This window comes from Thermothielavioides terrestris, chromosome 5 (assembly GCF_000226115.1).
Source record: "Thermothielavioides terrestris NRRL 8126 chromosome 5, complete sequence".
Classification (NCBI taxonomy): domain Eukaryota; kingdom Fungi; phylum Ascomycota; class Sordariomycetes; order Sordariales; family Chaetomiaceae; genus Thermothielavioides; species Thermothielavioides terrestris.
This window is the reverse complement of record NC_016461.1, coordinates 4253584-4279944: the sequence shown is the minus strand read 5'-3', so window position 1 is coordinate 4279944 and position 26361 is coordinate 4253584. Positions and strand designations below refer to the sequence as shown.

The window sequence follows — 26361 nt, the reverse complement described above, 5'->3', positions numbered from 1 at the left end:
CCCACGGCTGGGGACGAGGGAGAGGCGGCGGCGCAGAGGCCTCGCCTGGATGACGCTTTTCCACTGGTCAACCACGGCTTGGACGGAAGTGCCACCCGCGGCCCAGATGGACCTGGTAAACCGCCGCTGGAGCGTGGCTCCCCGGAGGCCCAGGAAACACACGCAAGGGAACCTGGCCACCCGGGGCCTGGGCGGCGACCCCCCTCGGACCAGACGGCCCGCAGCAGTCTGGCTGGCGGCGTGCGTGCGCCTGATCACCGCCCGTACGTCGCTGCCGCTGCTAGGAAGCCGGTGGAGGACGAAGGCTGGCCTTTTGAGCAGCAACTAATCCAGGCACAGGAAGTCGATCCCTGGGTGACTGAGGGCGCTTGGAAGACGGCTCGCATGCGCAGGCAGTGGAAGCTCGGAGACGATGGCATCCTGCGTTACAGCGGCAGGATCTATGTGCCTGCGGCCCTGCGGCACACGCTTTTGGCGCGCTACCACAACGCTGCAACAGGTGGCCATGGCGGCATCAGGAAGACTCGCGAGCGCCTGATGCGCTACTACTACTGGCCGGACATGCGCAGGGAGATCGATCAACATGTGGTGGAATGCGTCACATGCGGCCGCACGAAAGCGAGAACCCACCGCCCTTACGGCGAGCTCGCAGCGCTGCCGGTTCCTGAGCGCCCGTGGCAGGATATCACGGTCGACTTCGTCACTGGCCTGCCCACCTCCATCGACCCCCGCACGCACAAACCCTGCGACGCCGTCCTCGTCATCGTCGACAAGTTTACCAAGTACGCCCTCTACATCGCAACGCACAAGCAGCTCCAGGCTGGCGCCTTTGCCCACCTCTTCTTCGATTACGTCTACCGACCCTTCGGCCTGCCGCAGACCATTGTTTCCGACCGCGGGAGCTTGTTTACAAGCGGGTTTTGGCGCGCACTCTGCGACCTCTTGGATGTCACGCAAAAGCTGAGCACTGCGTACCATCCTCAGACTGACGGCCAGACAGAGAGGCAGAATCAGGCGTTGGAGCATTACCTGCGCACTTACTGCGCGTGGGAGCAGCATGACTGGGCGCAGAAGTTGGCTCTGGCCGAACACACTTACAACACCTCAGTGCATTCGGCTACGAAGGCGACCCCGGCATACCTCCTTTACGGCTACCACCCGCGCGATCCGGCAGACCCGCTTGCGAACAGCTCGAGCAACGTTCCCGCTGCGGAGGAGCGTGCTAGGAAGCTCGCCAAGGATCGGGAAAGAATCCGCGAGGCCCTGGTGCAAGCCAACGAAGGTTATGCGAAGTGGTACAACCGCAAGCGCACGCCCATGACCTTCAGAGTTGGCCAGTGGGTTTGGGTTGATTCAAGGCACATTCGCCAGCGGCGCCCGAGCAGCAAACTCGCAGATAAGTATCTCGGGCCGTTCAAAATCATCGCTGATGTGGGCAGCAAGAAGATGGCGTATCGCTTGGATCTCCCGCCTGCGTTCAAGTTCCACCCTGTTTTCTCTGTTGCGATGCTCGAGCCGTTCAACGGCAACCTGCAGGAAGCGCTCGCGTACCGCGATCGCGTGCAGGTCGTTGCGCAGGAGCAGCATTGGGAGGTCGAAGCCATTCTTGATCATGCAGGGCCACCTCTCGACAGGTATTTCCTCATCAAGTGGAAGAACTACCCGCCAGAGGAGAACACCTGGGAGCCGCGCAGGCATATTGATGACGGGCCTTTACTGCGCGCTTACGAAGCACGCATTCAAGATGAGCACAGGCGCAGGCGATGAGCGGCGGGAACGCAACGAGGGCGCCAAGCGGCGCTTCAATTGAGGAAAAAAGAAAAGAAAAGGAAAAAAGAAAAAAACAACGCAAGAACCACCCACCCACCCAACAGCCACCCCCTACATCGCCAAGTCCTTCTCCAAGCCCTGGATCGACTCCGTCACGAACTCGGCCACCTGCGCGTCATCAGCGCCCTCCTCGCTACCCCCCTCCCCCTCCTCACCCTCCTCCGGCGGCGGACCCCAGCTCTTCACCACCACCAAAATTTCATTCTTTGATTGTTAGCCACACACACGCTTCGTGGACGCAACGGACTCGCAGACTTACCACCACCCCCTCCACACGCTTCTGCTGCTCCTCCAGCTTGGCCAGCCTCTCCACCACCTCCTCCAGCGTAGTGCTAGGAGGAGGGGGAGGAGGTGGGAGCGGCGCGGGCGCGCCGACGAAGCGCCGGAGGCGCCTCTTCAGCACGCCCTCCGCCTTCCGCACCTCCCCCCACTGCTCCGAGAAGTTCTCGGAGCGGGCGGTGGGGGCGACCGGGGCACCGCTGATGGCCTCGCGGGCCACCGCAAGCGCGTCGACGACGCCCTGGACAAGCGCAGCCGGCTAGAACGCGCTCAGTACACGCATCGCGCACGCAGGGGAGACACTTGAAAACTTACCTTTTCATCGGCGGCGGGGTGGTCCCTCTTGTCGAGGGCTTCGATAAAGCCGCAAACTGCGGCGAGGGCAGTAGGATGAATCTTCATTTTTTCAGAGGGATCAGCAACAGCGCAACGCACACGCAACGAAAACGCAGGTTTCGGCTTCAAGGCGCTGAGGTCAGCGCCTTTGAAGGAGGAGGGCAACTCACAGCCGGGCAAGTATGGTTATTTTGCGCACACTCGACGCAGCGCGAACCGGAACCTACGAGCATGTCAGACGCAACGAACACGCAACCTACACGCAGACACGCACCGGCTTGATGGTGGCAGACGGGGGCGCCACCACTGTCGAAAAACTTGGCCACACAACGGCGGCAGCTACCATTGTCAGCACACGCACAGCCCGCGCCTCCGACACGCTTCGGTTGCGCTCTCTGCACTTACGGAATGATGCGGGCAGCGCCCGCAGGGACTCTCTTCTTGGGCGTCGAGTCAAGGTCACTGGACTGCCGCACTGTCAGCGATCGCGTTGCTCCCCATCTGCGCCCTCTCTACGTACCGCCCTTCTCTTGCGGCCGAAGCCGCCCTTGCGCGGAGTCGGAGGCTCGGATTCCTCCATCTCTTCGTCCTCGTCCTCCTCCTTCTTCTCCTCCTTCTCGTCGTCGTTGGCGGGCGCAGCCGCCGCGCCAGACGCACGCTCCGCGGGAGCCGCGGGCGCGTCGTCGGCGGGCGACTCCGCCTCGCCAGCAGGGCGCTCTTCAGGCGCCGCGTTGATGGGCCGGAAGCCCAGGCTCGAGAACAACTTTGACATGATTGCTTCTACCCAGCGTGTCAGCAGCGTCCGCCCTGCTCCATCCATCGACATCTCAGCGTTGAAGGTCACTCACGAGGCGCGGCCGGAAATGAATGAGTTATTTGAATCTGCCACATTGTCAGCGCACCATTGCATTCTTCCCGCCGGCCGCGCAGCGAGTTCGCCAGCCACGCGGCCCTCGCACGCTGGAATCGCCAGAGCCATCCTGTCGATCGAGAGCCATCCTGCCAATCGACCGAACCATCGCGGGGCGACCTACCGAGGAGAGGCGAGGGCGGAAGCGCCAAAAAAAAAACGAATCATCTGCAGAGCGAAGAAGTCAGCCATGCGCGCGCGATCAGAGGGAGCGTTAGGAGGAAGCAGAGGGCACGCGCGCGATCGCAATCGCGGGCCAGTATCGCATTGTCGTCGTGGTGGGCTGGGCACTTAGGTGGGCTGGGCACTTACGAAGATGGCGCGAAGGAAGAAAAGGAGGAAAGGAAGGCTGGGAGCCGCGAGCCCAGAAGATATACTCGGTAAGGTGGTCCAAGCTTGGAGGGCTCAAAATCCTGTGTTTCTTGCATCGCAATGTTCTGGCAGAAGTTTCAATTCCCCTTTTCCATGTGCGCAGCGAAGGCGCTTGGGACGCGCATAGTGTGCGCTCCTTACCCCTTTTTCTTTCCTGCCGTCACCCCAAACATGCACACCTTCTATTCAGTTCTATTCAGCTCTATTGTTGCCTTCCTGTTTCGGGCCTGAATAGGCCCTGAATAGGCGGCCCCAGATCTGAACAGGCCACTTCCATCTGGGCCGCCCTGGATCGCGCATGCGGAGGAGCAGTTGGATCGATGGAGGCCGCGCATGCAGGAAGATCGCAAGCCGCGCATGCGCCACCCGAACTACCGCTACGCGATCTGCCGCCGGCAGGCTAGGCCGCGGGCCGAAGCGCGACTGACAGGAACCACGCGTGCGGCAAGATCGTAAGCCGCGCATGCGCCACCCGAACTACCGTTACGCAGTCCGCCGCCGGGCATGCAAGGCTACGACCCCGAGGCGCGACCACTGCGCCCCTCAGGCTACGGCACGGCAGTCCCTGGGGTCAGGGACCTTGAAGGAGGAGGGCCCTGTCATGCCCCGGAGCCACCCTAACCCGCGGGACCCGCCTCGGCACCCGGCACAGCCCTCGGAACGCGCCTCGGCACCTGGCACAACCCTCGGCCCGACCACCTCGCCCTGCATCCGGCACCCGGCGCAGCCTGGCCAACCACAGGGCACCACGCAGGTCATCTGCGTGCGCCACCAGGGCGCACGTCAGTAGCCCAGATCACGCGAGCCACCCGGAGGAGCGATCGGAGGGGCACAGAGCTGAGCGAAGTGCGGGGCATCAGGCTGAGCAAGTGCGGGGAACTGAGACATTGGGTCGGCAGCAGAGCGGATTGGGCGCACTCAGGGAGCTATGCAGGCGCCACAGGATGGCCCAGGAAAGGATCTGCGAGCTCAGGAATGGAGGCTGGCCGATGCGGAGGAAGATCGAGGGCCAGGATGGGAGAAATAAGGAGGATGGAACCCACAGGCAGTGGGAGAGGCCAGCGTTCAATGCAACCACCCGCAACCCCCCTACCTGTAGCTACCCTGTAGCGCGTGCTCTGCTTGTGCCTTGCTCGTACTCCGTCACTTCAACGTATACCCCCTTCCTTCTGGGAGCCCCCGCTCCTGACACTCAATACATTTAAATATCCTAAGAACGTATATATTAAGGAGGCTAATTTCGAGAGGTAGCTCATCAAGTAGGAGAACCTAATAGATAAGGCCTCCCTCTAGAAAATAAGCAAGGCGAAGGATCCTAGCCTATAGTTCAACGAACTAATAGCTATACTAGAGAAGCTATTCCTAAGCTTTATTTCCCTCTATACTATAAATAAGATAGAGATCCTTAAGAAGCTAACCTTTCGAGTTATAGCTATAGAAGTCTATAAAGGCACATATCTATTCCTCGAAAAGGCGCCTAACTACGTAGAGAAAGGTTCCTTCTCGATCTATAGCCCTAGAGAGAAAGAAAATAAGGACCCTAAGCAACTAGAAGATTAAGAGAATTGCCCTAGACGCTAAGCTAGTCGTAAAGAGGGAGCTAGAATCGGCTAATCCCGCTCTAAACGTAAGCTAAGTATACCTATAGCCCCTAGTACCTCTATAAGGTCCTCGAGCATATTAAGGAAGTGCTATATATACAATTACTTCTATCTAACTGAACGATACTATTATTTAAATCCTAAAAGTATACCGCCTAGGTAGGAACCTAGAGAATACGTTAAGGCTCGTATAGAGGCTAATTTAAAAGCTAATTCAACTCTATAAGCAGAGGCCAATAAGCTCTAGATAAAGAGGTCTAGAAGTAGCTTCGTTGACGATACAAAGAGCGATATAGACGAAGATCCGCTATCGTATTAACTAGCTAACCACTCTAAAAGAGCTATAGCTACGCTCTCAACGAAGGAGCTCAAGGTCCCCAAAGTAGATATAGTAGATACTAACGCCCTCGAAGAGGGCATTACTTCTAAAGAGAGTACTACTTAGGAAGAAGGTACTGCCCCTAAAGTAGGTATCGCCCCTAATATAGGCAATGCCCCCGATATAGGTACTAACATTATAGTAATATTTAGCTACTAGTATATCGCGAAAATATAGCGATAGAGAGCTATAGGCAAATATATAGCAAGCTTCGCTATAATCCTAGCTACATTCTAGATAGGCTAGACATATCCCCTAATCAACTTAGTGATCCTAGATTCAAGGTCAACTATTTACATTGCTAACTATCTAAATAGGTTTAAAAGGCCTTCTAAATTAGCTATACTTAATGACTATATCTAGGTAGGCAAGTACCCTATTTAGATTAAAGGATATAGTAAGATAGATATTAAACTATAGAACGACAAGGGTATTATAGTCCTTATACTATATAATGTAGCTTACTGCCCGACCTTCGTATATAACATTGTATTATTAGAGTAGCTTAACCGACAAGGAATCTAGTAGGACAATAGGCTAAAGAGTATACCGAACTACCTACTTAGGCGCTAAGATTATACGCTCTTTGGATATACTACGAAGAAGCTCTAACAATATATCCTCGAATATATACCTAAGGACTATACGCCTATAGCCTTTGCCGCTTAAACAAAGAGGCTCGATCACTAAGCTTACTACGTAGAGAGTATAGTAGATACTATAACTTAGCACCTACGCCTTAGCTATATAGGCCCGAGGGCCCTTGAACACTTTGTCAATTGCTTATAAGGAAGGCGTATTAAAGGCGTACTAACGTTCGAGTATAATGGCTATAGCCTTAGCAAGTTAAAACGTAGGCCCAATCGTATTCCTAGGCCGTTGAACTATAGCCTAGGCGACAAGATCGCTTTAGATCTATACCCTTTCTAGGAAGGCTAATAGCGCTTTAAACATCTACTATTGGCGATAGATCGCTATTTAGGTATAATATAGGACTACTATCTATACAACTACGAGGCTCTAAGCATCCTAGTAGCTATTAAACACCTCGCTATACTGTTTAAAAAGCAATATCAGCTACGTATTAAGGTCCTAGAGTATAACAACGAATTTATATAGGCGAGCGCTATTACTACCTAGGTAGAGAGATAAGGCATTTGAATAGAGCCTTCAATGCCTAATACGCCTATATAGAACAGAGGCGTTAAACGCTTAGGGGGTATAATTAAGGAGAAGGCTAGAACGATGGCTATTGGTATATAGTTGCTAGGGCAACTGTAGCTAAAAGTTATAAGGGCTACGATATATCTCTACAATAGGACACTATTCTTAACAATAGAGTAGATAACGTCGCTAGATCACTTTTATACCTTCTTTGCTAAAAGAGATAGCCTAAGAGCCTTAGAGTATAAGCTATACCAAGGGTATTTAAAGGTCTATAGTTGTAAGGTATATACTATAATAGATATAGCTAAAAAGAAAGAAAGGCGCTTTAAACGGTTCTAACTGAGAGTTTGGATTAGCTACCTTGTAGAATATAATTCTTTGAATATCTACTATATCTAGAACCTAGCTACCAACCAAGTAGTATATATATACAATATAATCTTTAATAAGAAGTAGATATACCTAAGTGATCTAAAACTTATAGTACAAGACATTCCTTAAATAGACCTCGAAGAGCTAAAACGCTAGCTTAATGCTAGAGACGCTAATAATGCCGATTAGCCAAATAACAGTGATCTTACGCCTATAGCTAAGGAAGAGGATATAATAGAGGTGTTTAATACACTTTTAACAACCTTTAAAGAACTAGAAGAGAGCCTAGCTACTATCAAAGAAGTGTTAGATACTATTGTAGTAAAAGGCGATATTATAGGCATTTTCCTAGAGTTCTAATATCCAACTCCTCCGTCTACTTCGCTAAACGCTCTAATCGTAGCTACCTTCTTAGGCTTACGTTCGCCTAGAGCCTCTAAAGGAGTGTTCTAGCTATAGGAGGCCGCCTTCAACGTAGGAACGTTGGGCCCTAGAGCTGCTGAACGTAGGTACTTAAGGAGGGTCCTCTATATAGAGGAAGAGAGAGAAGAGCTCGCCTAAAAGAGTAAAAAGAAGGCTAAAAAGGTAGTTGGTACTATTAAGAAGAAAGTTAACGACGCTAAGAGGATCTCCTAAGAAGAAGTCGATTGCCTATAGTAAGAAGGTAAGCTTAGATCTATCTACTAGTTGATACTCTCGCCTATACTTCGATAGCATTTTAAACTTAAAGATTATCTACTAGGCTAGCTATTCCTAAAAGTGGAACGCGATCATCTTCGAAGCTACGAAGTAATAGGCTCTTAGGAAGAGATTCGCTACTATAACAAAGAGGTCTAGGGCAAATAGATCCTAGATTATATATAGGTATACGTCTATAAGTTCAATAAAAGCGGATACCTTATTAAATATAAAGTAAGGCTTATAGTATATAGCGATCAACAAAAGAAAAGGTTCGCTAAGGAGAACTATATAGCTATACTCGCTATATAATCCTTTAGAACAGTGTTTACTACTATAGCGAAGTTCGACTTAAAACTAAAGTAATTCGATATAGTCAACGTCTTCGTCAATATAAAGATCGATAAGGACATTTATATAGAGATGCTATATAGCTATTGTAAATTAAGAACTATCCTAAAGCTAAAGAAGGTACTCTATAGCCTATAAAAGTCTCTTCTCCTTTAGTAACGAAAGCTAATAGCTACTCTAAAGAACCTAAGGTTCTAAGCTATACTATAAGAGCCTTATATTATAATAAACAAAGGCATTATTATCTTCTTCTATATAGATAATATCGTCTTCGTCTACTATAAAAAGGATTAGTACCGAGCTAACGAAGTGATTAGCCAACTACGAGAAAAGTACGAACTTATAGGAGGAGATAACCTCCTATAGTTCCTAGGTATAGAGATTCATCGCAACTATAAGAGGTGTTTAATCTAGCTTAGCTAGATGGTATATATCGAAAAGATCGTAAAGTTAGCCTAGGAAGAAGGAGAGCTAGAGACTCTAATAGCCAAAGGCGAATTACTCCTATATAACGATATTGCTAGCTATAGCTCTATTAGGCTCTATCAAAGGAAGATCGGCTCAATCCTATATACTATCGTCAATATATGCCTAGACATTGCCTTTATAGCCTCTAAGCTTATATAGTTCAATTAGAACCTAGGACCTAAACACTACTATATAGCTAATCGAGTACTATAATACCTTTATCGAACGAGGTTCTAGGCCCTCTAGCTAGGAGGAGGAGATATCCTAATTATAGCTAGTGATACTAGCTTTACTAACAATAGTATCAATCGTAAAAGCTTATAAAGTTATATTATTATCCTATTTAGAGAGCTAATCGCTTAGTAAGCTAGTAAATAGGATATAGTAACTATATCGATTATAGAAGCCAAGTTATTGGCACTTATATAGGTAGTAAAAGAAGATATATTCTTTTAGCGCCTATTAAAGGCCCTAGAGATCTATCTAGATAATAAGATCCTATTAATCTAATACAATAACAAATAGACGATCTAGCTAATCGACGCTAAGATACTTATACTATAGACAAAGCTAAAATATATCGACATTTATAACTATTAGCTACGCTAAGAAGCTTAGAACAAGAGGGTTAGTATAGATTATATACCCTTAAACTAGATGTTAGCTAACGGCCTAACGAAGGCGCTAGAACTAGAGCCCTATAGGAAGTTCGTAGAAATGCTTAATCTAATAGATATCTAGGCCTTTATCAAGATCTACGCCTACTAGGTAGCGTAGAAGGAAGAAATATAGGGCTAGAAGAAGGCTTTAGCCAAATAGAAGGTCTAGTTTATAGTATAATATATAGGATTGAGAAGGGTAGGTGTACAAGGCTCGGTAGATTAGGGCGATAGCAAAAGGACCTCAACACTATAGAATTGCTAGATTAGGAAGGACGTAGTGTTGGGAATAGCTTTATAGATTACTGGATTTGGTAGGCCGGAGCCGGAGGCTCGACCTAGGGGGGTGTGTTAGAACTAGCCTGGCCCGGGGCACCGGGCCGGCCTACCGAGATTAGGATCTATCGGCTTGCTGCCCAACTGCCGCCTAAGACTGGGCTCCTAATTAGGAGAACTCTCCTACAATACATTATCCTAAACACTACGATTGATCCCAGTTGTGTACATTGCTTGTATCGTGATAGCTTCATCTTCCTGAGCCTGCGTAGCGGTTCCAACACGTTCTATTCTGTCAACCAGGAGAACCAGTGGATCAGGGTAGTCGACTTCAAAAGCAAACGCCTTCGACATGACGTGATCTTAGATAATGAACTGCCTTGCCACAGTAGAATCTGGTATAGCCCCTTTCAATGATTAATCTTGCTCTTCGCCCATGATTATTTTCTCAGTTGCAGTTGCTGACCAAATACTCCAGGGTCGTGGCCGACGACCTCGCCGATTCCGACAGTCATATGCTCGCCATGTCCCTCGATCTCATTGCATTCGTCGTGAACTACTGCCAGACAGCCGATCTTGGTATCGAATACGGAGTCGGAGCCCGAGACGGACTCTACCATTCTTTCTCCCCTGGAGCTCGCTTCGTTCGAACCTTTGTGGATCCCGATAGCCGACTCTCCGCCTTGCAGCATGTCTTGCTCGGTCTCAACCGTTCGTTTAACCACCAGCCTGTTGACCTGGCGCTGCAGTACCATACCCGGCATCTCAGTTTGAGGGACGCAACATGGGATCAGGACGCTTATTTTGAGAAGCCCCGCGTGCTTCTCCATCGACAACAGGCAATGATACGGGGTGAACACGATGTTGCGGTGCCCTTGCTTGAACGCGTCTCCTCAGTTTCCCTCACGATCCTGAACACGAAGGATGCGCCATACTCCATCGTTGTGCTCCTTGACGACGCCATGCGGTTTTTAATGTCGATGGATCGGAATCTGGCATATGGCTTCGTGGACAAGGCCGGAAACGGCGTGTTTCCCGACGCGCGGGTGCTTCAAGGGGATGGTCCGGATGGGTTGCGCCCTGCAGGACGATGTGCTGGCCTGACCCAGTTTATGCGGATGATCCTCGCGGTTCTTGCGAGGTGGGAAGAAGAGTGGCTCCGTGCCCTCCGCGCTATTGACAGAGCTGCAGACTTCCAGGTCAGTCACAAGCCCTGCGTTACTTCCAATGTGGAGATGCCCTGCCCCCGGATGGTGAGGTACGCTGACAGTGTCGTGACCTGGCCAGCTGGGATATACGCTCCGCGACAAGGCCCTTGACGCCCTGATGTTTGATGACTCCTTCCACTTGTCGAGAACGTACTTTGCCGCTCTGCAAACGTTGCGTCGAGCTTCTAACATGGTTGACGACACCATTCGAAACTGGTCCGACCTGCGCCGGCGATGGAACAGTCTTGTCTGTCCTAGCGGCATGTTCTCCGATGATGACTTGGCAGATGCAGCACACAACTGGGACACAGCCACCGCAATAATCGAGGCCAGAGCCCAGCGCGTCCAGGCCACGATTTCCCGCAAATCCGAAGAAATCAAGAGCCTTCGGGACGGTGTACGAGTCACAGCCGCGACCCCACCTCCAGCCGGCAAGCCCATGCTAACGGTTCGCTTTCTTGCCTAGCTGTTCAACGCCACTTCGTTGCGCGAGGCCGGAAAGAGCATTGCCTTGAACCGTGCCATCTACGTCTTCACTGTCGTAACGGTTCTCTACACGCCGATTGGGTTCCTAGCTGTACGTTTGCCTGCGGAATCTCATACTGCTCCGTGTCACAAGCTTTCAACTAAGACCCGACCTGCAGGCCTTCTGGGCATTGCCCTTCTTCTCCAACTCTGCCGGCGATGGAAGTAGCGGCCAGCCAACGATACCATCTGGATTTACGACCACATTCATCGTAGTTCCGTTGTTGACGTACATCATCTGTATGGCTGTTGCCTGGTTTCTGGGAACCAACGAAGCTGAGAAACGGACTCTGATCAAGAAGGCTCGTGGGTTTCTTGACGCGCAGCTGGAGAATCTGTCGGATTGGACCGCAGAGGTTTACCGTCGAATCATCTCGTCGCGTCCATGGCGCAATCAAGACAGCGAGTCTCGTCCGCCAACGCACTTGTCACCGCTGCCGCCGCCAGGGGCTTCAGTCCATAGGGCATCGGCTGAGGCATCCCACGCACACGAGCCATAGTCTGGGCGGTTGGGCCGTTGGATTGGCAGTCTCCAATACAGTACGGCTGTCAGTTTCCCAGTATCTTGTCTCCTCTCTTCCACAGTCTTCCAATACACAGATCAACGTCACCATTGAACGCATCGCTGTTGAGTGCTCAGATCGCCATAGTTTCATTCGCCTGCGTGCGCGCAGTGGTTCCAACACTGAGACGCCACGATCAAGCGAGGTCACGGTAATGATCATCTCAAGGACTGGCAGCTCTACCCAGCGGTGATTCAGACGGACGGCTGTGTTGCAATACTCTACATACGCGGCACATATTTCACATAGCCCGTGAAAAGCGGGCTTCCTCACCGCTCACGGGAGCTTACACGCACTTCTTGAACGATTTGGATCCCCTGTGCATCCTGCATGCCTTGCAGCTGCGGCTTCGCCACATGGGCAGATGCAATCATGACCGGTTGCTGCACGAGACCGCCCGCCAGCCGCGCCATCTCCAAATTGGGCTGTCCTCTCTCGGTGTCCTCCCAGTTGTCGAGCGTGGCCAGCGACCAGTCGGCGGCGGCGGCTGCGGCGGTAGGAGCCAGCCTCTTCTTGCTTGACGCGTGCGAGGCCTCCCGGCCGCCCGAGTAGACGTACGTGCGCGACGCCTTGGAGGTCTTCTGCGAGCTGTAGCCCTGGCGCAGCCGCTTGACGTGCCGCTCGTAGAGCGGGTACAGGCTCGGCACGGATCCGCAGACGATGATCAGCATCGACTCGGTCGAGAACCACACCAGGGACGGGAAGATGGTGTAGGTGATGTCTGCCTGGTCCATCGTGGCGGCGAACACGGTCTTGATGATGGCCGCCGTGCCCGTCACGAGCGTCAGGCCTAGCGCAATGACGAGGAACAGCTTCTTGCGCATGGGCAGGCGCAGCTGCCACACGACCGCCATGGGCAGCACGCTAAAGGCGAAGTCGGCGAAGCACTGGACCGAGTTGGCAAAGATGTTGATGTCTGTCTGCGTGTCGACGCTCACGCACGTGGCGGTCTGCCACGACTCGATCGTCCAGGTGTTGCTGGGGTTTCCGCACCGGAAGGTTGAGATGCAAAAGTCAATAATGCAGGTGGCCACCGTCAGGAAGAGGGTGACATAGATGGTCCAGCGCTGCCACTGCGAGGTGGTGCCGAGGACGCGCAGGATGGTGAGGCCGATGGCGATCTTGCCGAAGCCGGTGACGAAGATGCCGATGTCGAGCACGATAATGTACCACATGACGGCAGAGTCGACGGCCGGGAATCCGCCCGCCTCTGCTATATAGAGCAGGTGACGGGTGCGACCGGTTTCGGCCACATAATTGACTGGGCAAGCGGTCAATGACTCCGTCGATGACTCGCACACAGGGGGGGCTTGAATATGTGTGCTGATCGCTTACTCGTCACCGCCTCCGCCAGGAAACACAAGCCTGATTGCCAACAATGTTAGGTCTTCAATGACCCGGGACGGACTGGAAAAGCAGGATAGTGAGAAAAGCAAATACCCAAGAGCCCGTCATGAGCAGGTCGTCACTTCCCCAGCTCCTCTTGGGAGGCGAGCCCAGTATCGCAAACAGATGAACACCGTGGCGATGGAGAATTCCGCCCACCACACCGCTTGCAGCGCGTGCTTGTGGTCTTCATCCGGGGGCAGCTGAAAAGCCGAGGACGAGGATGACATGGTGGTGGAAGATAGAAAGCAACTAGAGCACAACGATTTGGGGAGCACGAGAAGCGTCTCCTCAGCAAATGGTTTAACCCACTGCGGGATGCAGCGGCACTTTTCAATCTTCCCATCACCAGCGGGAGGTTGGCAGACTCCAAACACTAGACACCAGACTCTAGACTCCAGACGCCAGACGCCAGACACCACACACAGGTTGGGGTGGGTTAGGAGGGGCGGGAAGGGTGCCACGAATATGCAGAAGGAAAACCACGCCGCACACGCCGTGACATGCGGCACGGTTTTAAAAAACTTGCTCTGAGCTGGGGGAACACACAGCAGACAGACCAAGGACCTCTCACGCCTGCTGTGCCGCGAGCAGACAGCATGTGCTCTGCAGCGTCCATTACTGCGCAGGGTTGATGCAAGCGAAGCACGGCAAGTGTTGGCTTAGGGGCCGGATGTTTGAGCGACCTTGCTGTTGGGACTACCAAGGCTATCAATTAATCTACTTGACTGCAGCACCGCCCCCAACCTCACACCATCCCGCCTATCGGTACACAATCGGCCTTCGGTCACGCCGGGCCCCGAGGCATTGGCTGATTCTCAACCGCACGCTTGTGTCTTCCGGGGGCGTGCTGCAAAGGTCAGGGTAGTAGGCATGCCGCCCATTTAGTTGAAAAGCGGATAATGTTCACCCGTGGGTTGCACTGCGTTTGAGTTTGCTCAGGACCGTTGGAGACACGGGAACAAGTTCGGCGAGCCACGCCAAGTACCTGGATCGTTACGGGCTGGTGTATCTCTCTCTCACTCTCGCTCTTTCTTTCTCCCTCTCTCTCTCTTACCATGGTCGTCATCGCTCTTTTTGCCGTTGTCTGGACGCTTCTATCTCCCACCAAAATCATGGCCAGCACCGGTACCCGTGATGTCCAGGAAGCAGCACATCGTCGTGCTTCTTTGACGTGTCTCGAGCTGCACGCCCTCCGCCCCGACCTCGTGACGCTGCCCTCCCAGACGGAGCAGTTCGAGCAGCTCAGCGATGAAAACTGGTCGCAGACGGTCTGGCAGCGACCTGCGTGTGTGGCCTCGCCGGCCTGCGCCGCCGACGTCTCCCTGCTGGTCAAGACGCTGGTCAAGGCCGAGGTGCCCTTCGCCATCCGCTCGGGTGGCCACTCGCCCAACCGCGGTGACGCCACCATTGACGGCTCCGGCGTGATGATCTCGATGCACCGCCTCAATCAAGTCACATACAACCCCCATAGCCAGCTGGCGAACATCGGCCCCGGCGCGCTCTGGGGCGCCGTGTATACGGCCCTGGACCAGCACAACGTCACCGTCGTCGGGGGCCGTGTCATGCCCGTTGGCGTTGGCGGACTCACGCTCGGAGGCGGGCTGAGTTACCTCTCCTACCTCCATGGGCTGGCATGCGATAACATCGTCAGCTACGAGGTAACCCTCCCTTCCGTTCCACCGGCCAATCAGCCCCTTTCCCCTTACCGTGGACGAGATTTTACCCAGAGACAAGACATGTTAACCAGTCAAACACATGCTAGGTGGTCTTGGCCGACGGACAAATCGTTGAAGCTAGCGAAATATCGCACCCGGATCTGTTTTGGGCGCTCAAAGGGGGAAGCAACAACTTTGGTAAGGAAAATCCACCACTAGCAACTGTTTGTTTTTAAGACTCTAAATGACTAATTGCATGATTATGGAAAAGGCGTCCTGACGCGCTTCACAAGCCAGACGTTTCCCGCACCGCAGGTATGGGGCGGTCTACTCGTCTTCGGTGCCGATCAGATGGCGGCGCTGATGCAAGCGCTGTACGAGTACCAGACGGCGCCCCAGGACCCGGAGGCGAACCTGATAATCAACTTGCTCCCGACCAACGGTCTGCTGCTCCTGACCCTGGTTTATCTGAAGCCGGTCGAGAAGCCCGCCGCCTTCGCCCCCTTCTACAGCTTGACGCCCGTGTCCGAGCAGACCGGCGTCATGAGCCTGCACCAGCTGATGGAACTGTTCCCCCCGGCCACGCTGCCCCGCTGGACCTGGTACGACACTTCGTTCCGGCCCAATGCCAGCCTGTACGCCGAGATCAGCGCGCTGCTCGCGCCGTCCGCGCCCGAGGTGTCGGCCGTCGCGGGCGCGGCGTCCGGCTCGCTGATCATGGCCGTGCAGCCCATCAGCGCGAGCGCCGTTCTCGCGGGCCGCGCGCGGCGCGGCGGCAACGCGCTCGGCCTCGAGGCCGTCGAGCAGACGTGGTGGTCCGTGTCGGCGGGGTGGGCCAGCGCCGACGACGACGGCGTCGTCGATGGAGCCGTCCACGCCCTCCGCGACAAGATCGACGCCCTGGCTGCGCGCTCGGGTACCAGGCTGGACTACTTGTTCATGAACGACGCCAACGCGAGGCAGGAAGTGATTGCGAGCTACGGCCCCGAAAACGTGCGGCGGCTGTGGGAGGTGGCCAGGCGCTACGATCCGCATGGCGTCTTCCAAAGACTGGTGCCTGGTGGGCAGAAACTGCCTCTGAAATGCTAATTTTGTCGGTTTAGGGAAGGGAGAGAACCGAAGGCATTGGCCGAGTGAGCCTTGCAGCCCTCGTCGGCCATTTTTTTCCGCTGTTCAGAGACCAGCGTGACTTCGGACGGGAGGGAAGCAGGGCATGGCCGTCTTTCTTGCCCTGAGACGGCAGCCCCCAAGGAGACGACGGTCACCCCCTTAACCGAGCTCTCACCTTCGTCCTGCGCGAAACTCGCAGAAAAATCGCAAGGCAAAATGCCCGAGTCCGACGCCAAAACAGTGCAATACGGTCCCTCGGACTTCAGAGTTGAAGTGTAGGCTTCAGGTTCCCCTGTGATTAGCTAGAGGTAAATAACGTTGCTCGTGAACAATTCCAGTAGTGATAACTGCGCAAAACAGTCTCAAGAAGGCCGTTTCCGGGCGGCTACTCCAGCACCCCGAGTGATCGTTCGCCATTGAAGTGACGCTCGATCTAGTCATGGGCGCCGAGTTCTTTTCGCGCAAGCCGCCAGTTCACTTCCACACGCAGGAGGAGTGCATTGAGTCCCTAGAGGGCAAGCTCGGGCTAGAGATCGAGGGACGCGAGCTTGTGCTCACGCCTGCCGACGGACGGTTCGCCATCAGGCCCTAAGTCAACCATCGCTCCTACCTCATCCCGCTGGAACGCCAGGACCCTGACCAGACGCCGTGAGGTTTCTCCTAAGCGGCGAGAAGACAGACCACGTATTCCAGCTGAATCCTATCTTTCTTCGAGAACTGGTACAAGCACCAAGACGAGGTTCTCGCCAACGGAAAGCGGATCGACTTGATCCAGGTCTTATGCGTGAGTCTTCTCTCCCTGCGGGCGATATCAAATCAATCCTCGGCTGAATGCCGCACAAACAGATGTTTGACGCCAGTGGAACCTATCTGTCACTGCCGTGGTGGGTCCCTTTTGGGCAGACCGTCTCCATCATCCTCGGAGTCGTCCTGGGAAGAGTGATTGGCAGTGGGCTCCTGGGCTACCAGCCCTTTTACCGCAAGTGGACGTCAGACTGGGACCTGGCCTGCCAAAAGATGGAAGCGAGCGTGTTCCAAAGACGGTTTGCCGTGCGCGATGATAAGGTCGACTAAGAATGCTAGCGGCGGGCGAGGCGCATGAGGCTTCCAACTGTGGTTCATGGTGTTAAGTTTGCAAGTTTGATCAGCCGACCGGGTACTCGCAGTCATAAGAACACAGAATTTCTTATTCCAGTCAATAGCCCGTTGGATCTCGGGCTGTTTCACGAAGTGATATCCCTCAGGATGTCCTCCACGTGCGCAAATGACAACTCCTCCATGGTTTCCTGCCACAGCTGTGCCGAGATCTTGTCTCCTTCCTCCGTATAGACAACCGGCGCCAGCCTGCAAGAATCATAGCCACGTCAGATCGCTGTTAGCAATGTAATAGAGAAGACCAGATGTTCAAAAATCACTTACGGTGCGGGCTTCTGAAACGACCAGAACCGCCCGTGCGTCTCCTCCCCATGGTTCACAACGGCGTCGGTTACCATACGCGCGCCAATCGCCGATGAGTTCCCAATCCGCCTCAGGCCCGCTCTCATGATGGCCCCGGCAAATGTCCCGTCCAGGTCACGCATAAACTCGGAGTCGTGGATGGCGCCCGGCGAAGCGGCGTTGATGACGGCGACGCTGGCGGGCACGCGCCTCGCGAGCTCCCGGAAAAAGAACTGGCCGAGCAGCTTGGAGACGTACATCCGGTCGATCGTATCGACACGGCCTTTTTGCTTGTCGAGGGCCGCGAGGATTGGCGTCTCTTTGCCGAGTTTGAATCTTGCCACGGCCGAGAACTCGGACGAGGTGAAGGTTATCCTCGTCGGCGCGGGCTGGCTGGCGCTGGATGCCTTGGCGATAGGCAGAAGGAGGATTGCCAGCAGGGCGGTCGACAGGTAGTTCACCTGGATGGTCTCGTCGTGGCCCGTCTTCGCGTTGAAAATGCGCTTAACCGGGCAGATGCCTGCGTTGAGCACCGCGATATCAAGCCGGCCCAGCGATTTTGCCCGATCGGCGAACGCCACAACGGAATCGTAGTCGCGTAGGTCGAGGTGCCACACCTCGATCACGGACGGGTCGGCGGGCGCAAGCTTGGCCGCGGCGGCCTTGCCCCTTTCCTGGTCGCGCACGGCGAGGATAAGCCTGCTTAGGCCCAGGCCCAGCAGCTGCCGCGAGATCTCGAGGCCGACGCCCGTGTTGGATCCCGTAACAATGGCAGTCTTGCCCGAGAGGTCGACATCTTTCACCGCGAAAGGCTTGTACCTGATCTGGTGGTAAAGGAAGCGAAGGAGGCTGAAGTGCTTCTCCTCGTCCGTCGTGGCCATTTTCAAGAGAGACGGTAGGGCTCGTTTAAGGACGAGAGACTGGGGGGGAAGCTGAGGGCGCAAGAGATTGGGTGATTTGTTTTCTCTCTTTTTTTCTGGGGGCCACGGGAGAAGAAAGGTTGGGGAAAAGGGGGGGTTGGCTGGGCGGTGTGTGGAAAGTGTCACGAACCAACAACCACTTCATCAAATCCGGCCAGATGGTGGCCGTAGCCAACCATTCAGGGATCATGCATAGGTATGCAGCCGGATCATCGGGATCTCGAAGATACGAGTGATCGCGCAGAGCGGATCATAATTGAACAATAACTGAATGCAATTACCAATGACAGACCGTTGCAGTGGATGGGGTGCGACTGCAGTTGGTGCTGGCCAGTGTCCATTTCGTGATTTAGCCAATCATTAGGAAGCCGTGCCGCGACCCTGTTTTTGCTGTTGTTGTTGTTGTTGTTCTTGTTGGTTCCAAACTTTATTCCATTTTCAGCCAGTAAGTCAATCCCCTAGCAATTTATTTAGCAAGATACTTCGAATGATACATCCATCGAACCGAATCGAATCCAATCCACCATACTGCAGTTCAATCCACCAACCTGCGGTTCGAACCACGGCAACAATGGATATCCAGGCTCTGATCAACAACAACGACATCCACACGTCGCCTTCAGCCTAGCGATTTTACCAGCTCCAGTTGCAAAGGCAGGCCAAACTGCACAGTGGCCCAGTTTCTCAAGGTCTTCGGCATTCAACACCTCTTACGCACGACGAAAAGATCGAAATCCGGGCCTTACGGAAGCACTGCAAATAGGACTACTTTGCAAATAGCCCGAGCTACTAGCAAGACACTCCTTTTAGTACTGATACTTTTGTTGTGATAGAAATTGTATATAGCTTGGCTATATCTAAACTTCTTAGCACTTTGACTGATTTACGTTTAGGTGATCGACATTTGCACCAAGGATTCTATATCCTAGAGGAGGTGTATACGTATAGGTACACCCGCTGTTACCCATCCTCCCGCGTTTGGTTTCCTTTCACACGCCGTGTTGTGGCGCGGTAAAATCACCTCCATCACCGGAAGGTTGAGAACATTGGCAATCGAAGGACAGGGGCTGTGACAGTCCTGTCTCCTCTGGGGAAGGGACTGAGAGGACCCTAATTGACAGCCAACTGGCCAAAAAAAGCAAGTACACAGAGGAACGCAACATAATAAGGAAAACAGTAATGTCATGTATGTGCCAACGGTACTATGATGACTCCCAAGAAGTAAGTTGCCGTCGGAGGATCAATCACCTACATATCTAGTGCCTCCCCTAGCACACCGATTCCACACCATTCTCTCTCCCAGCTCTGTTGATTCTTGATTCATTCCGAAGGCCGTCTCTGTTGGAAGCAATCACAGTTACCGAAGTTATGCGGTTGTCCTACTTTGTTCTGTCTTGCACCGTCTCTATCGCGGGTGCCGTCCCTGCCTCCTAGGCACGAGACAACGTTGTCTCCCTGGGTAAGACCCTCGGCTTAGCAGGGTACCCCGTCGCACGCTCTGGCAAGACAACATGCCCGGGCGACGACTCCCTCCGAAGTTGCCGAGGTCACTTGCCAGGCCGCGATTGCTTCGCTGGATACCACCCAGGCCCAAAGCCGGCCCATCAACGAAAGCATCGTGCAAGAGAACTGGTAATTTGAGGCGAAAAGCTCTTTTCCCCACCTGATGTTGTATTACACGGCCCTAATTCATCTCGATGGCAACCATCAGGAGCCAGGCCTGCTGGGTGGAGCCCCACTGCGTTGCTCAACCGCAGAGTGCTGACGACGTTGCCGCCTTGTTGAAGATTATCGACGAATTTCAAGTCAAGCTTTTCTATCAGGAGCGGAGGCCACTCGCCGAATCCGACGTGGTCCAGTATCGGGAGCGACGGCATTCTCGTAGATCTGCAGAAACTCAACTCTGTCACCGTCTCAGGCAACGGCAGCGTTGCCAGTGTCGGCTCTGGTGCCCGCTGGGGCGACGTGTATTCGGTGCTGGACAGTCATGGAACGTCTGTTATTGGCGCCAAAGATCGCACCGTCGGGGTCGGCGGTTCCATCCTTGGTGGTCAGTTCTACCCTTCTTCTCTCCGCCTGGCACAGAACAGGGGGCGAAGTGGGGAAACAGAAGGGGAAAACTAACGGAGAAGAAAAAGGGGGCTATCACCATCTGCCAAACCAGTTCGGTCTGGCAGCCGATAACGTCAAGAATTTCGAGGTCGTCCTGTCAAACGGCTCCATCGTCGACGCGAACTCGGAACAAAACAGCGACCTGTTCTGGGCCCTCAAGGGAGGCGGCCCCAATTTTGGCGTCGTGACGCGCTACGACCTCTATACTGTGCCGGTCCATTACGTCTGGGTGCATATAAACGTCTACTCGCCCAATGATGGCTCCAACGTGCTTGCCGCATTTGATGAGTGGCAGAGAAGTGCAGGGTCAGACACCAAGTCCAACGCAGATATCATCATCTCTCTTGATTACATCGTGCTCATTCTGGTTCACTCGGAGCCTCGAGCAGAGCCTCTCCAAGTTTTCCAGCCATTCACTGCTCTGCAGCCTATTGAAGTAGCCTTGCCGCCGACGAACTTGACCTTGAATCAGCTCAGCGCAGTTTTAGAGACTGCTGGGTTCTCAACCCCAGGTCGGTATGCGTGCATCTTTCTTTCTTTCTTTCTTATTTTTTACCTTTTTGTTTTTCCCCCTCTTGACACGAACAAAATAGTTAACGGTGGGCGTCGTCCTCAACTAGACACGATTACAGAGGATACAGTTCCCGAATCGACACGAACCTGACTTAGGAAGCCTACAGCCTCTGGAGAAAGAAAGCTCTCCCAGTGAGACAATCCACAGGGGCCAACCAAATATTTGTACTCCAGCACGTCGGCCAGAATCTGATTGACCAAGCCACCAAAAATGGCGACAACGCCTTAGATATACCGCAAGGACCTCAACAATGTGCGTCTCTCGTCTCTGTCCTTTTCCCTCCCCTTTGCCTCTGCTGGCCGCTGCGCGAAATAGCATTAGGACACTGTGGAGCTAATGTAATTCTTTGCAGGGTGGACCACCTCAATTGACTGGCAAAGTGCCCAAGATGATGACCTGGTCAGATCGGTTTCCGTTGATACAACCGAGAAATGGGCTCAACTTGCGGTGGAGAGGGACATTGGCATTCCGTTTCTCTACATGAACGATGCCGCGCGTGACCAGAACCCACTGGCCTCGTACGGCTCGGAAAGTCTGGCAAAACTGAAGGCTGTGGCGAAGAAGTATGACCCGAGGCACGTTTTTCAGACGCTGCAGAACGGCGGGTTTCTTTTGTCCAGAGCACAAAAGCCTTGATCGCCTATCTATCCTTGCTGGCCTAATTCAAAGACTTGCTTTCACTCCGCTTGGCAGACAGCTTGCCCCGTCGAAGCAAGACTTCGAGAGCTAGTGGTTCTTCATAACGTTAGGCTCTCCTCTCGCACCTAGTAGGGCGAAGCGCCAGAACCAAATGCTCTGTAGCGTCGCAGGGGCTTACCATGTTTCTCCTTCTTTCGGCCTTGATATGTTGGGACGTGAGGACATGACTAGTCAATCGGTAGCCAAACAACCCCCAGTCACAGATTTGCATTTCAACTATGTACTGTGCCTACCTTGATGTCACAAACCGAGATGGAAGCGGAACGACCAGCAGCTCAGCCCAATTCCAGAACCGTAACGAGGGAAGCCCAAAATGTCCGTCCTTTAGAGGGACTGAAGACTAGCCATTCTCCTTAAAGTAGATAACCTTAAGAAAACATATTAACGTAGCCGCTTCTCCATGAACAGACCAAGCAGATGGGTAAGTCTTCACTTGGGGGCGTGAAGGATGACCCCAACATGGGGCGGGGGCTACTGTGGTATTGAGAATCTCTGACGTGGTTCGCGGGATCGGCAAACATTCCGCAACACAGAAACCCTTGGCTCGTAATCACTGCAGATGGGGTCGGCCGTTGGAACAGTGAAGCGTCGTTTATTCGCTTGCGTGCTGCTATGGGACAAGCCGGCCAGGGATGTCGACCATTATCCCTGACCTGCGTCCTGATCAATGCTATCTCGATGGCCCCGGGAGCGGCTTGCCACGGACAACATCCTTTCCTCCTTGCAAATCTTCGCAACACAAAGACTGGAAAGCATGACCCCCCACGGGGTATTATATACAAAGTGGCAAAGCAAATCCGAGCTCCGACCAGGGCCAGAGATCTTCCATGCACCCGACGTGACCGTGTCAGTCTTCCAACGTCAATCTGATCGATGGTCGCTCAGGAGTGCTTGATGCCCAGCCTGTCAAGGTTCCTCTTGATGCTCCTGTCGACGCTCTTGGCCGCCCTCTCCAAGGGGAGGCGGCGCTCGAGCCTCTGGACGGCCCTCTCGATGGACGGCGCGGCGCGCTGGACGCCCCGCTCGACGGGGTTGCGGAACATGGTGATGTTGCGCTCCCAGCGCGGCGCCCACTTGAGGGTCTGGCGCGAGAGGCGCTCCTCGGCGCCGGGGGCCATCAGGTAGAACGGGGCGAAGCCGCTGACGCCGGCGGCGCCCATGCAGAAGACCTCAGTCCTGGTGGCGGCGGGAATGCGGACAGGCATGTTGATGGGTGGAGAGTGGAGAGTTTCGGGTAAGTTGTTTTGTTGAGGAGCGGCTGGTGGCACCGATGCCTTGATGTCAGTGGACAAGTCTGACGACGGCGGTGGGTGGAAATCGGGAAGAAGTGCGTGGCGAAGGGGCGGCGATGAAGCAGCGACGCCGAGCGGAGATGGCCATTGCTTTGCGCTGCTCTACGCCCCGACCGGAGCGACAAGAAGAGCAGGCCGAAGAATAACAAAACATGCTTACCCCGATGTAGATGGCTTTGCCTGCGCGTTGATGCAGAAGATGGTCAAAAGTGGATGGCGAGATGACTGTATCGATTGGAAGGCGTTGGTTGTGCTAGTACAGCGAGATGGGAAAGCTGATGTTGCACAAAGAGGGGAGGGGAAGAAAGGGGGGCACCTGCTTTAAGTGTGACTGGAATGGAAATGAGCGACCACACAGCCGTGGATGGGTTGGCGCATCCGGAGTACATAACGCCACCCAAAAGGACCTGTCCCGTCAGCTTCCAAACCCAGCAGTGGCCTTCGTGGCAGGGAGGGAGGCTTCTCAGACCATCGGCTGGCCCCTGGCCGAGCGGGGTAAGAGTCGCCATGTGTATTACCCAGCACCAATCACTGCCTTGATGGACGTCACTCTGCACTTACAAGGCATCTGCTGCACAGAGAGCTTAGTCCTTCCCACTGACTCGAAACGACCGGGGCAAGCCACATTGCAGTAAGTGGCATTTTCATGAAGAGGGCGGATTACCTAGAGGGAAGATGCCAGATGATCCGGAGGGCTGAACCTTTCCGTCCAATTGACTACGGCCCACCCGTGGATGGTACGACCAGTCGACCTCGCGTTGTCGGGGCAAACAACAGCGATATCACATTGGACTCTCATCGTCGTTGTCTTGATGTTTAAATAAACCCAGTGATATCTTTTGGGTTGCTCGTTTAGCGTGTTGGCAGGGGCAGGTGGATCTTGTTGTTCGTGAAGCTCCACATTCCCCAGATTCCGCTCCCCGCATGAAGTGGAGCTGGTGGAGCACGAGATCACCAAAGCCACTCGCCTTCTGTTGTTGGCCATGGGCATCGAAACTCCGACTCGGCTCGCTGACCAGTCGCAATTCCACACTTTAACATGGAAGGATAGTAAGCAAGATGGGCCGGCTGGAGGATTTAAGCACGCGACACAGGAGAAGCTCAGGAAGTCAATTAATTGGCTGTCATAGTAAGGCCCTTTCCTTTAAAACACCCTCCTGAAAACTGACCATACCAAAGTGGTTCCTCCCTGAAGCAGGAGCAAGTTGTTATGAACAAGGTTTAGACAGAAGACTGCCTGCCGATCATTCATCGAAATTCCAGACTGAACCAAAAACTCAATATTCTGAAGTGAATTCCCCTATCCTTTCCCGTGTCCTTCCTGATAGTTGTCCAAAACATCAGAGCGCGCACACTTGCTGGTCTCGTGAGAACCTCCTCGTCTGGGAAGTGGAGCTTGGAATCATTGAGGTGCTGGCTTGGCGTGAATCCAGGGTCGACGGCCTTGTGGGTCGTTCTGACTGAAACCGCAACTGACAACTTTGGTAATTGAGCGGAGCCTTGTAGGGATCCGCGGCAGCTCGCTACACAATACACACAGCAAACAAGTATCAACCTTAATGTACGTGTAGTTGTCCGGTTGAAGAAACAATCGCTTCAGTCGACTGATGATTAAGGTAGGTACCTTAGTTAGCTTCGATGTGAGTGGTCCGCGAGGCAAGCTGCCTGATGGCGGAAAAAACGATAGACACCCTAACCCTAGGCTGAACCTTATCGTGCTGACTAACCAGAGATAAGCCTACACCCACCTTGTCTCCGCAGCAAAGGCGGTCAATTTTTATCGACATTTGCGGCCCGCATCAGCCCCGTGAGGTTGGAGCATTCCAAGCAGCAGCACCTCGGCAAGCCGTGAAGGCACCCGTCGGTTCCGAGAGTCGAGATGCGTGTCGAGAACTGTTTCTTTTGCGGGCGGCCCGCGTGGCCCAGCAAAGGCATTACTTTTATGAGAAACGACGGTGTGTGCCCCCCTCTCTTTCTCCTGCTCCCACCATGCACGCCAGCGCCTGCGTTCCATGGTACTGACTCTGCCCTTTCCCTCCCGCCAGGCAAATCCTTCCGGTTCTGCCGCTCCAAGTGCCACAAGAACTTCAAGATGAAGCGGAACCCGCGCAAGCTCAAGTGGACCAAGGCGTACCGGAAGAACGCGGGCAAGGAGATGGTGGTGGACAGCACACTGCAGTTCGCGGCGCGGCGCAACGTGCCCGTGCGCTACAACCGGGAGCTCATCGCCAAGACGCTCAAGGCGATGGAGCGCATCAGCGAGATCCGCAGCCGCCGCGAGCGCGTCTTCTACAAGAAGCGCATGGCCGGCAAGCGCGCCCGCGAGCTCGCCGCCGCCCGCAAGCTCGTGTCCGAGAACCAGCACCTGCTGCCCCGCCTGCGCGCCAGCGAGAAGAAGCGGCTGCCCGAGCTGGCCGCCGAGCGCGGCATCTCCGTCGAGGAGCTCGAGCGCGAGGAGCTGGCCGCCCTGCGCACGAGCAAGAAGAGCAAGGCGTTTGGAGGCGAGGTCCGCAGGGCCCACCTGCGGGTGGATGGCGGCGTCGAGCACACCGTGGAGTCTACAGGCGGATACATCGACGAAGAGGGGGAGGACGACGACGACGAGGACGACGACGGCATGGATACGGATTGAGGGACCTAGGCCTACAACTCCTATGTTCGGTGCTACCGGTCCCCTTCCACCAACCCGCCCTTGGCCTCAACATCACGGCTCGGTTCCATCCGCAATGGAGGACGCAAGGGCAAGGATTTGGGGTGTTTCTCATCGAGCACTACAGGCGGTCTTGCAGGGAGCAGACAGTAGCTCTCGGGACCCACGTGCCGCGACGCTGCTGGCTCTGTCGGACGGAGGTTTCTGCGCCAGCGAAAGGCGCACTCATAGACACCATCGGTTTTGGGAAAAACTGGCGAAGTCGGCGTTAATCGGAGGCGGAACTTGTCACAGAATTATAGGGCATGTGATTAGCTTGATACCTAGGTTCTCCATTACGCCCCTGGTTGCTGAGACTGAGGGGAGGATAAAATGCACACGCCAGTCGGTCCGTCGCAAGGCGGAGAATTGCGGACGAGATTTTGGATGTTGTTTTGTCTTGAAAATTGCTGTCGAATCGAGATGGCGTCTGTACTGGCTCTTTGGATTCCCCTCTGTCCGCTTGCAGCTCACACGGTGACCATGAGGCGAGGCTTCACATCGGGAACA

General features: G+C 54.0%; 9 protein-coding genes across 9 annotated transcripts; 5 read left to right on the top strand and 4 right to left on the bottom strand.

The window, feature by feature from the left end:
• Nucleotides 1–2310: 2310 nt before the first annotated feature.
• Nucleotides 2311–3784, bottom strand: THITE_2122846 (uncharacterized protein). The gene is made up of 2 exons (XM_003657234.1): nt 2966–3784; nt 2311–2912 (listed from the first exon to the last, which is right to left on the bottom strand). The coding sequence occupies exons 1-2, from the start codon at nt 3215–3217 to the stop codon at nt 2847–2849; spliced, it is 318 nt and encodes a 105-aa protein (XP_003657282.1). The 5' UTR covers nt 3218–3784; the 3' UTR covers nt 2311–2846.
• A 6418-nt stretch (nt 3785–10202) lies between these two features.
• On the top strand, nt 10203–11005 carry THITE_2132353 (uncharacterized protein; the record flags this gene model as incomplete). Its single annotated transcript, XM_003657233.1, has 2 exons — nt 10203–10877; nt 10949–11005. 2 exons carry the CDS (start codon nt 10203–10205, stop codon nt 11003–11005), a joined length of 732 nt encoding a protein of 243 aa, XP_003657281.1.
• On the top strand, nt 11002–11580 carry THITE_2057010 (uncharacterized protein; the record flags this gene model as incomplete). Its single annotated transcript, XM_003657232.1, has 2 exons — nt 11002–11283; nt 11353–11580. Coding segments are annotated over 2 exons (510 nt in total), but the record flags the coding sequence as incomplete, so codon positions are not given.
• A 1005-nt stretch (nt 11581–12585) lies between these two features.
• THITE_2033164 (uncharacterized protein) lies at nt 12586–13143 on the bottom strand (the record flags this gene model as incomplete). The annotated part of the gene is made up of 1 exon (XM_003657231.1): nt 12586–13143. A coding segment is annotated over one exon (558 nt), but the record flags the coding sequence as incomplete, so codon positions are not given.
• A 1275-nt stretch (nt 13144–14418) lies between these two features.
• Nucleotides 14419–16107, top strand: THITE_122381 (uncharacterized protein; the record flags this gene model as incomplete). Its single annotated transcript, XM_003657230.1, has 4 exons — nt 14419–14499; nt 14545–15021; nt 15126–15216; nt 15290–16107. 4 exons carry the CDS (start codon nt 14419–14421, stop codon nt 16105–16107), a joined length of 1467 nt encoding a protein of 488 aa, XP_003657278.1.
• Nucleotides 16108–17165: 1058 nt separating this feature from the next.
• THITE_2122842 (uncharacterized protein) lies at nt 17166–18726 on the bottom strand. Its single transcript, XM_003657229.1, has 2 exons — nt 17548–18726; nt 17166–17472 (listed from the first exon to the last, which is right to left on the bottom strand). Exons 1-2 carry the CDS (start codon nt 18444–18446, stop codon nt 17352–17354), a joined length of 1020 nt encoding a protein of 339 aa, XP_003657277.1. The 5' UTR covers nt 18447–18726; the 3' UTR covers nt 17166–17351.
• Nucleotides 18727–19664: 938 nt separating this feature from the next.
• On the top strand, nt 19665–21807 carry THITE_114425 (uncharacterized protein; the record flags this gene model as incomplete). The annotated part of the gene is made up of 6 exons (XM_003657228.1): nt 19665–19706; nt 19966–20117; nt 20297–20535; nt 20624–21113; nt 21278–21423; nt 21524–21807. 6 exons carry the CDS (start codon nt 19665–19667, stop codon nt 21805–21807), a joined length of 1353 nt encoding a protein of 450 aa, XP_003657276.1.
• Nucleotides 21808–22444: 637 nt separating this feature from the next.
• THITE_2171462 (uncharacterized protein) lies at nt 22445–23428 on the bottom strand. The gene is made up of 2 exons (XM_003657227.1): nt 23323–23428; nt 22445–23128 (listed from the first exon to the last, which is right to left on the bottom strand). Exon 2 carries the CDS (start codon nt 23073–23075, stop codon nt 22752–22754), a length of 324 nt encoding a protein of 107 aa, XP_003657275.1. The 5' UTR covers nt 23076–23128; nt 23323–23428; the 3' UTR covers nt 22445–22751.
• A 1515-nt stretch (nt 23429–24943) lies between these two features.
• Nucleotides 24944–26348, top strand: THITE_2122839 (ribosome biogenesis protein RLP24). Its single transcript, XM_003657226.1, has 2 exons — nt 24944–25117; nt 25208–26348. The coding sequence occupies exons 1-2, from the start codon at nt 25042–25044 to the stop codon at nt 25792–25794; spliced, it is 663 nt and encodes a 220-aa protein (XP_003657274.1). The 5' UTR covers nt 24944–25041; the 3' UTR covers nt 25795–26348.
• The last annotated feature ends 13 nt before the right edge of the window (nt 26349–26361 follow it).

What these genes read in the sequence shown, in the direction of transcription:
- THITE_2122846 (XM_003657234.1), bottom strand. Translation starts at nt 3,217, where the DNA reads ATGTCAAAGTTGTTCTCGAGCCTGGGCTTCCGGCCCATCAACGCGGCG. An exon ending in TCGGCCGCAAGAGAAGGGCG is followed by an intron (nt 2,913 to 2,965) that starts GTACGTAGAGAG and finishes ACAGTGCGGCAG; the next exon opens with TCCAGTGACCTTGACTCGAC.
- THITE_2122842 (XM_003657229.1), bottom strand. Translation starts at nt 18,446, where the DNA reads ATGGCCACGACGGACGAGGAGAAGCACTTCAGCCTCCTTCGCTTCCTT. An exon ending in TCGTTTCAGAAGCCCGCACC is followed by an intron (nt 17,473 to 17,547) that starts GTAAGTGATTTT and finishes TGATTCTTGCAG; the next exon opens with GCTGGCGCCGGTTGTCTATA.
- THITE_2171462 (XM_003657227.1), bottom strand. Translation starts at nt 23,075, where the DNA reads ATGCCTGTCCGCATTCCCGCCGCCACCAGGACTGAGGTCTTCTGCATG.
- THITE_2122839 (XM_003657226.1), top strand. Translation starts at nt 25,042, where the DNA reads ATGCGTGTCGAGAACTGTTTCTTTTGCGGGCGGCCCGCGTGGCCCAGC. An exon ending in TACTTTTATGAGAAACGACG is followed by an intron (nt 25,118 to 25,207) that starts GTGTGTGCCCCC and finishes CCCTCCCGCCAG; the next exon opens with GCAAATCCTTCCGGTTCTGC.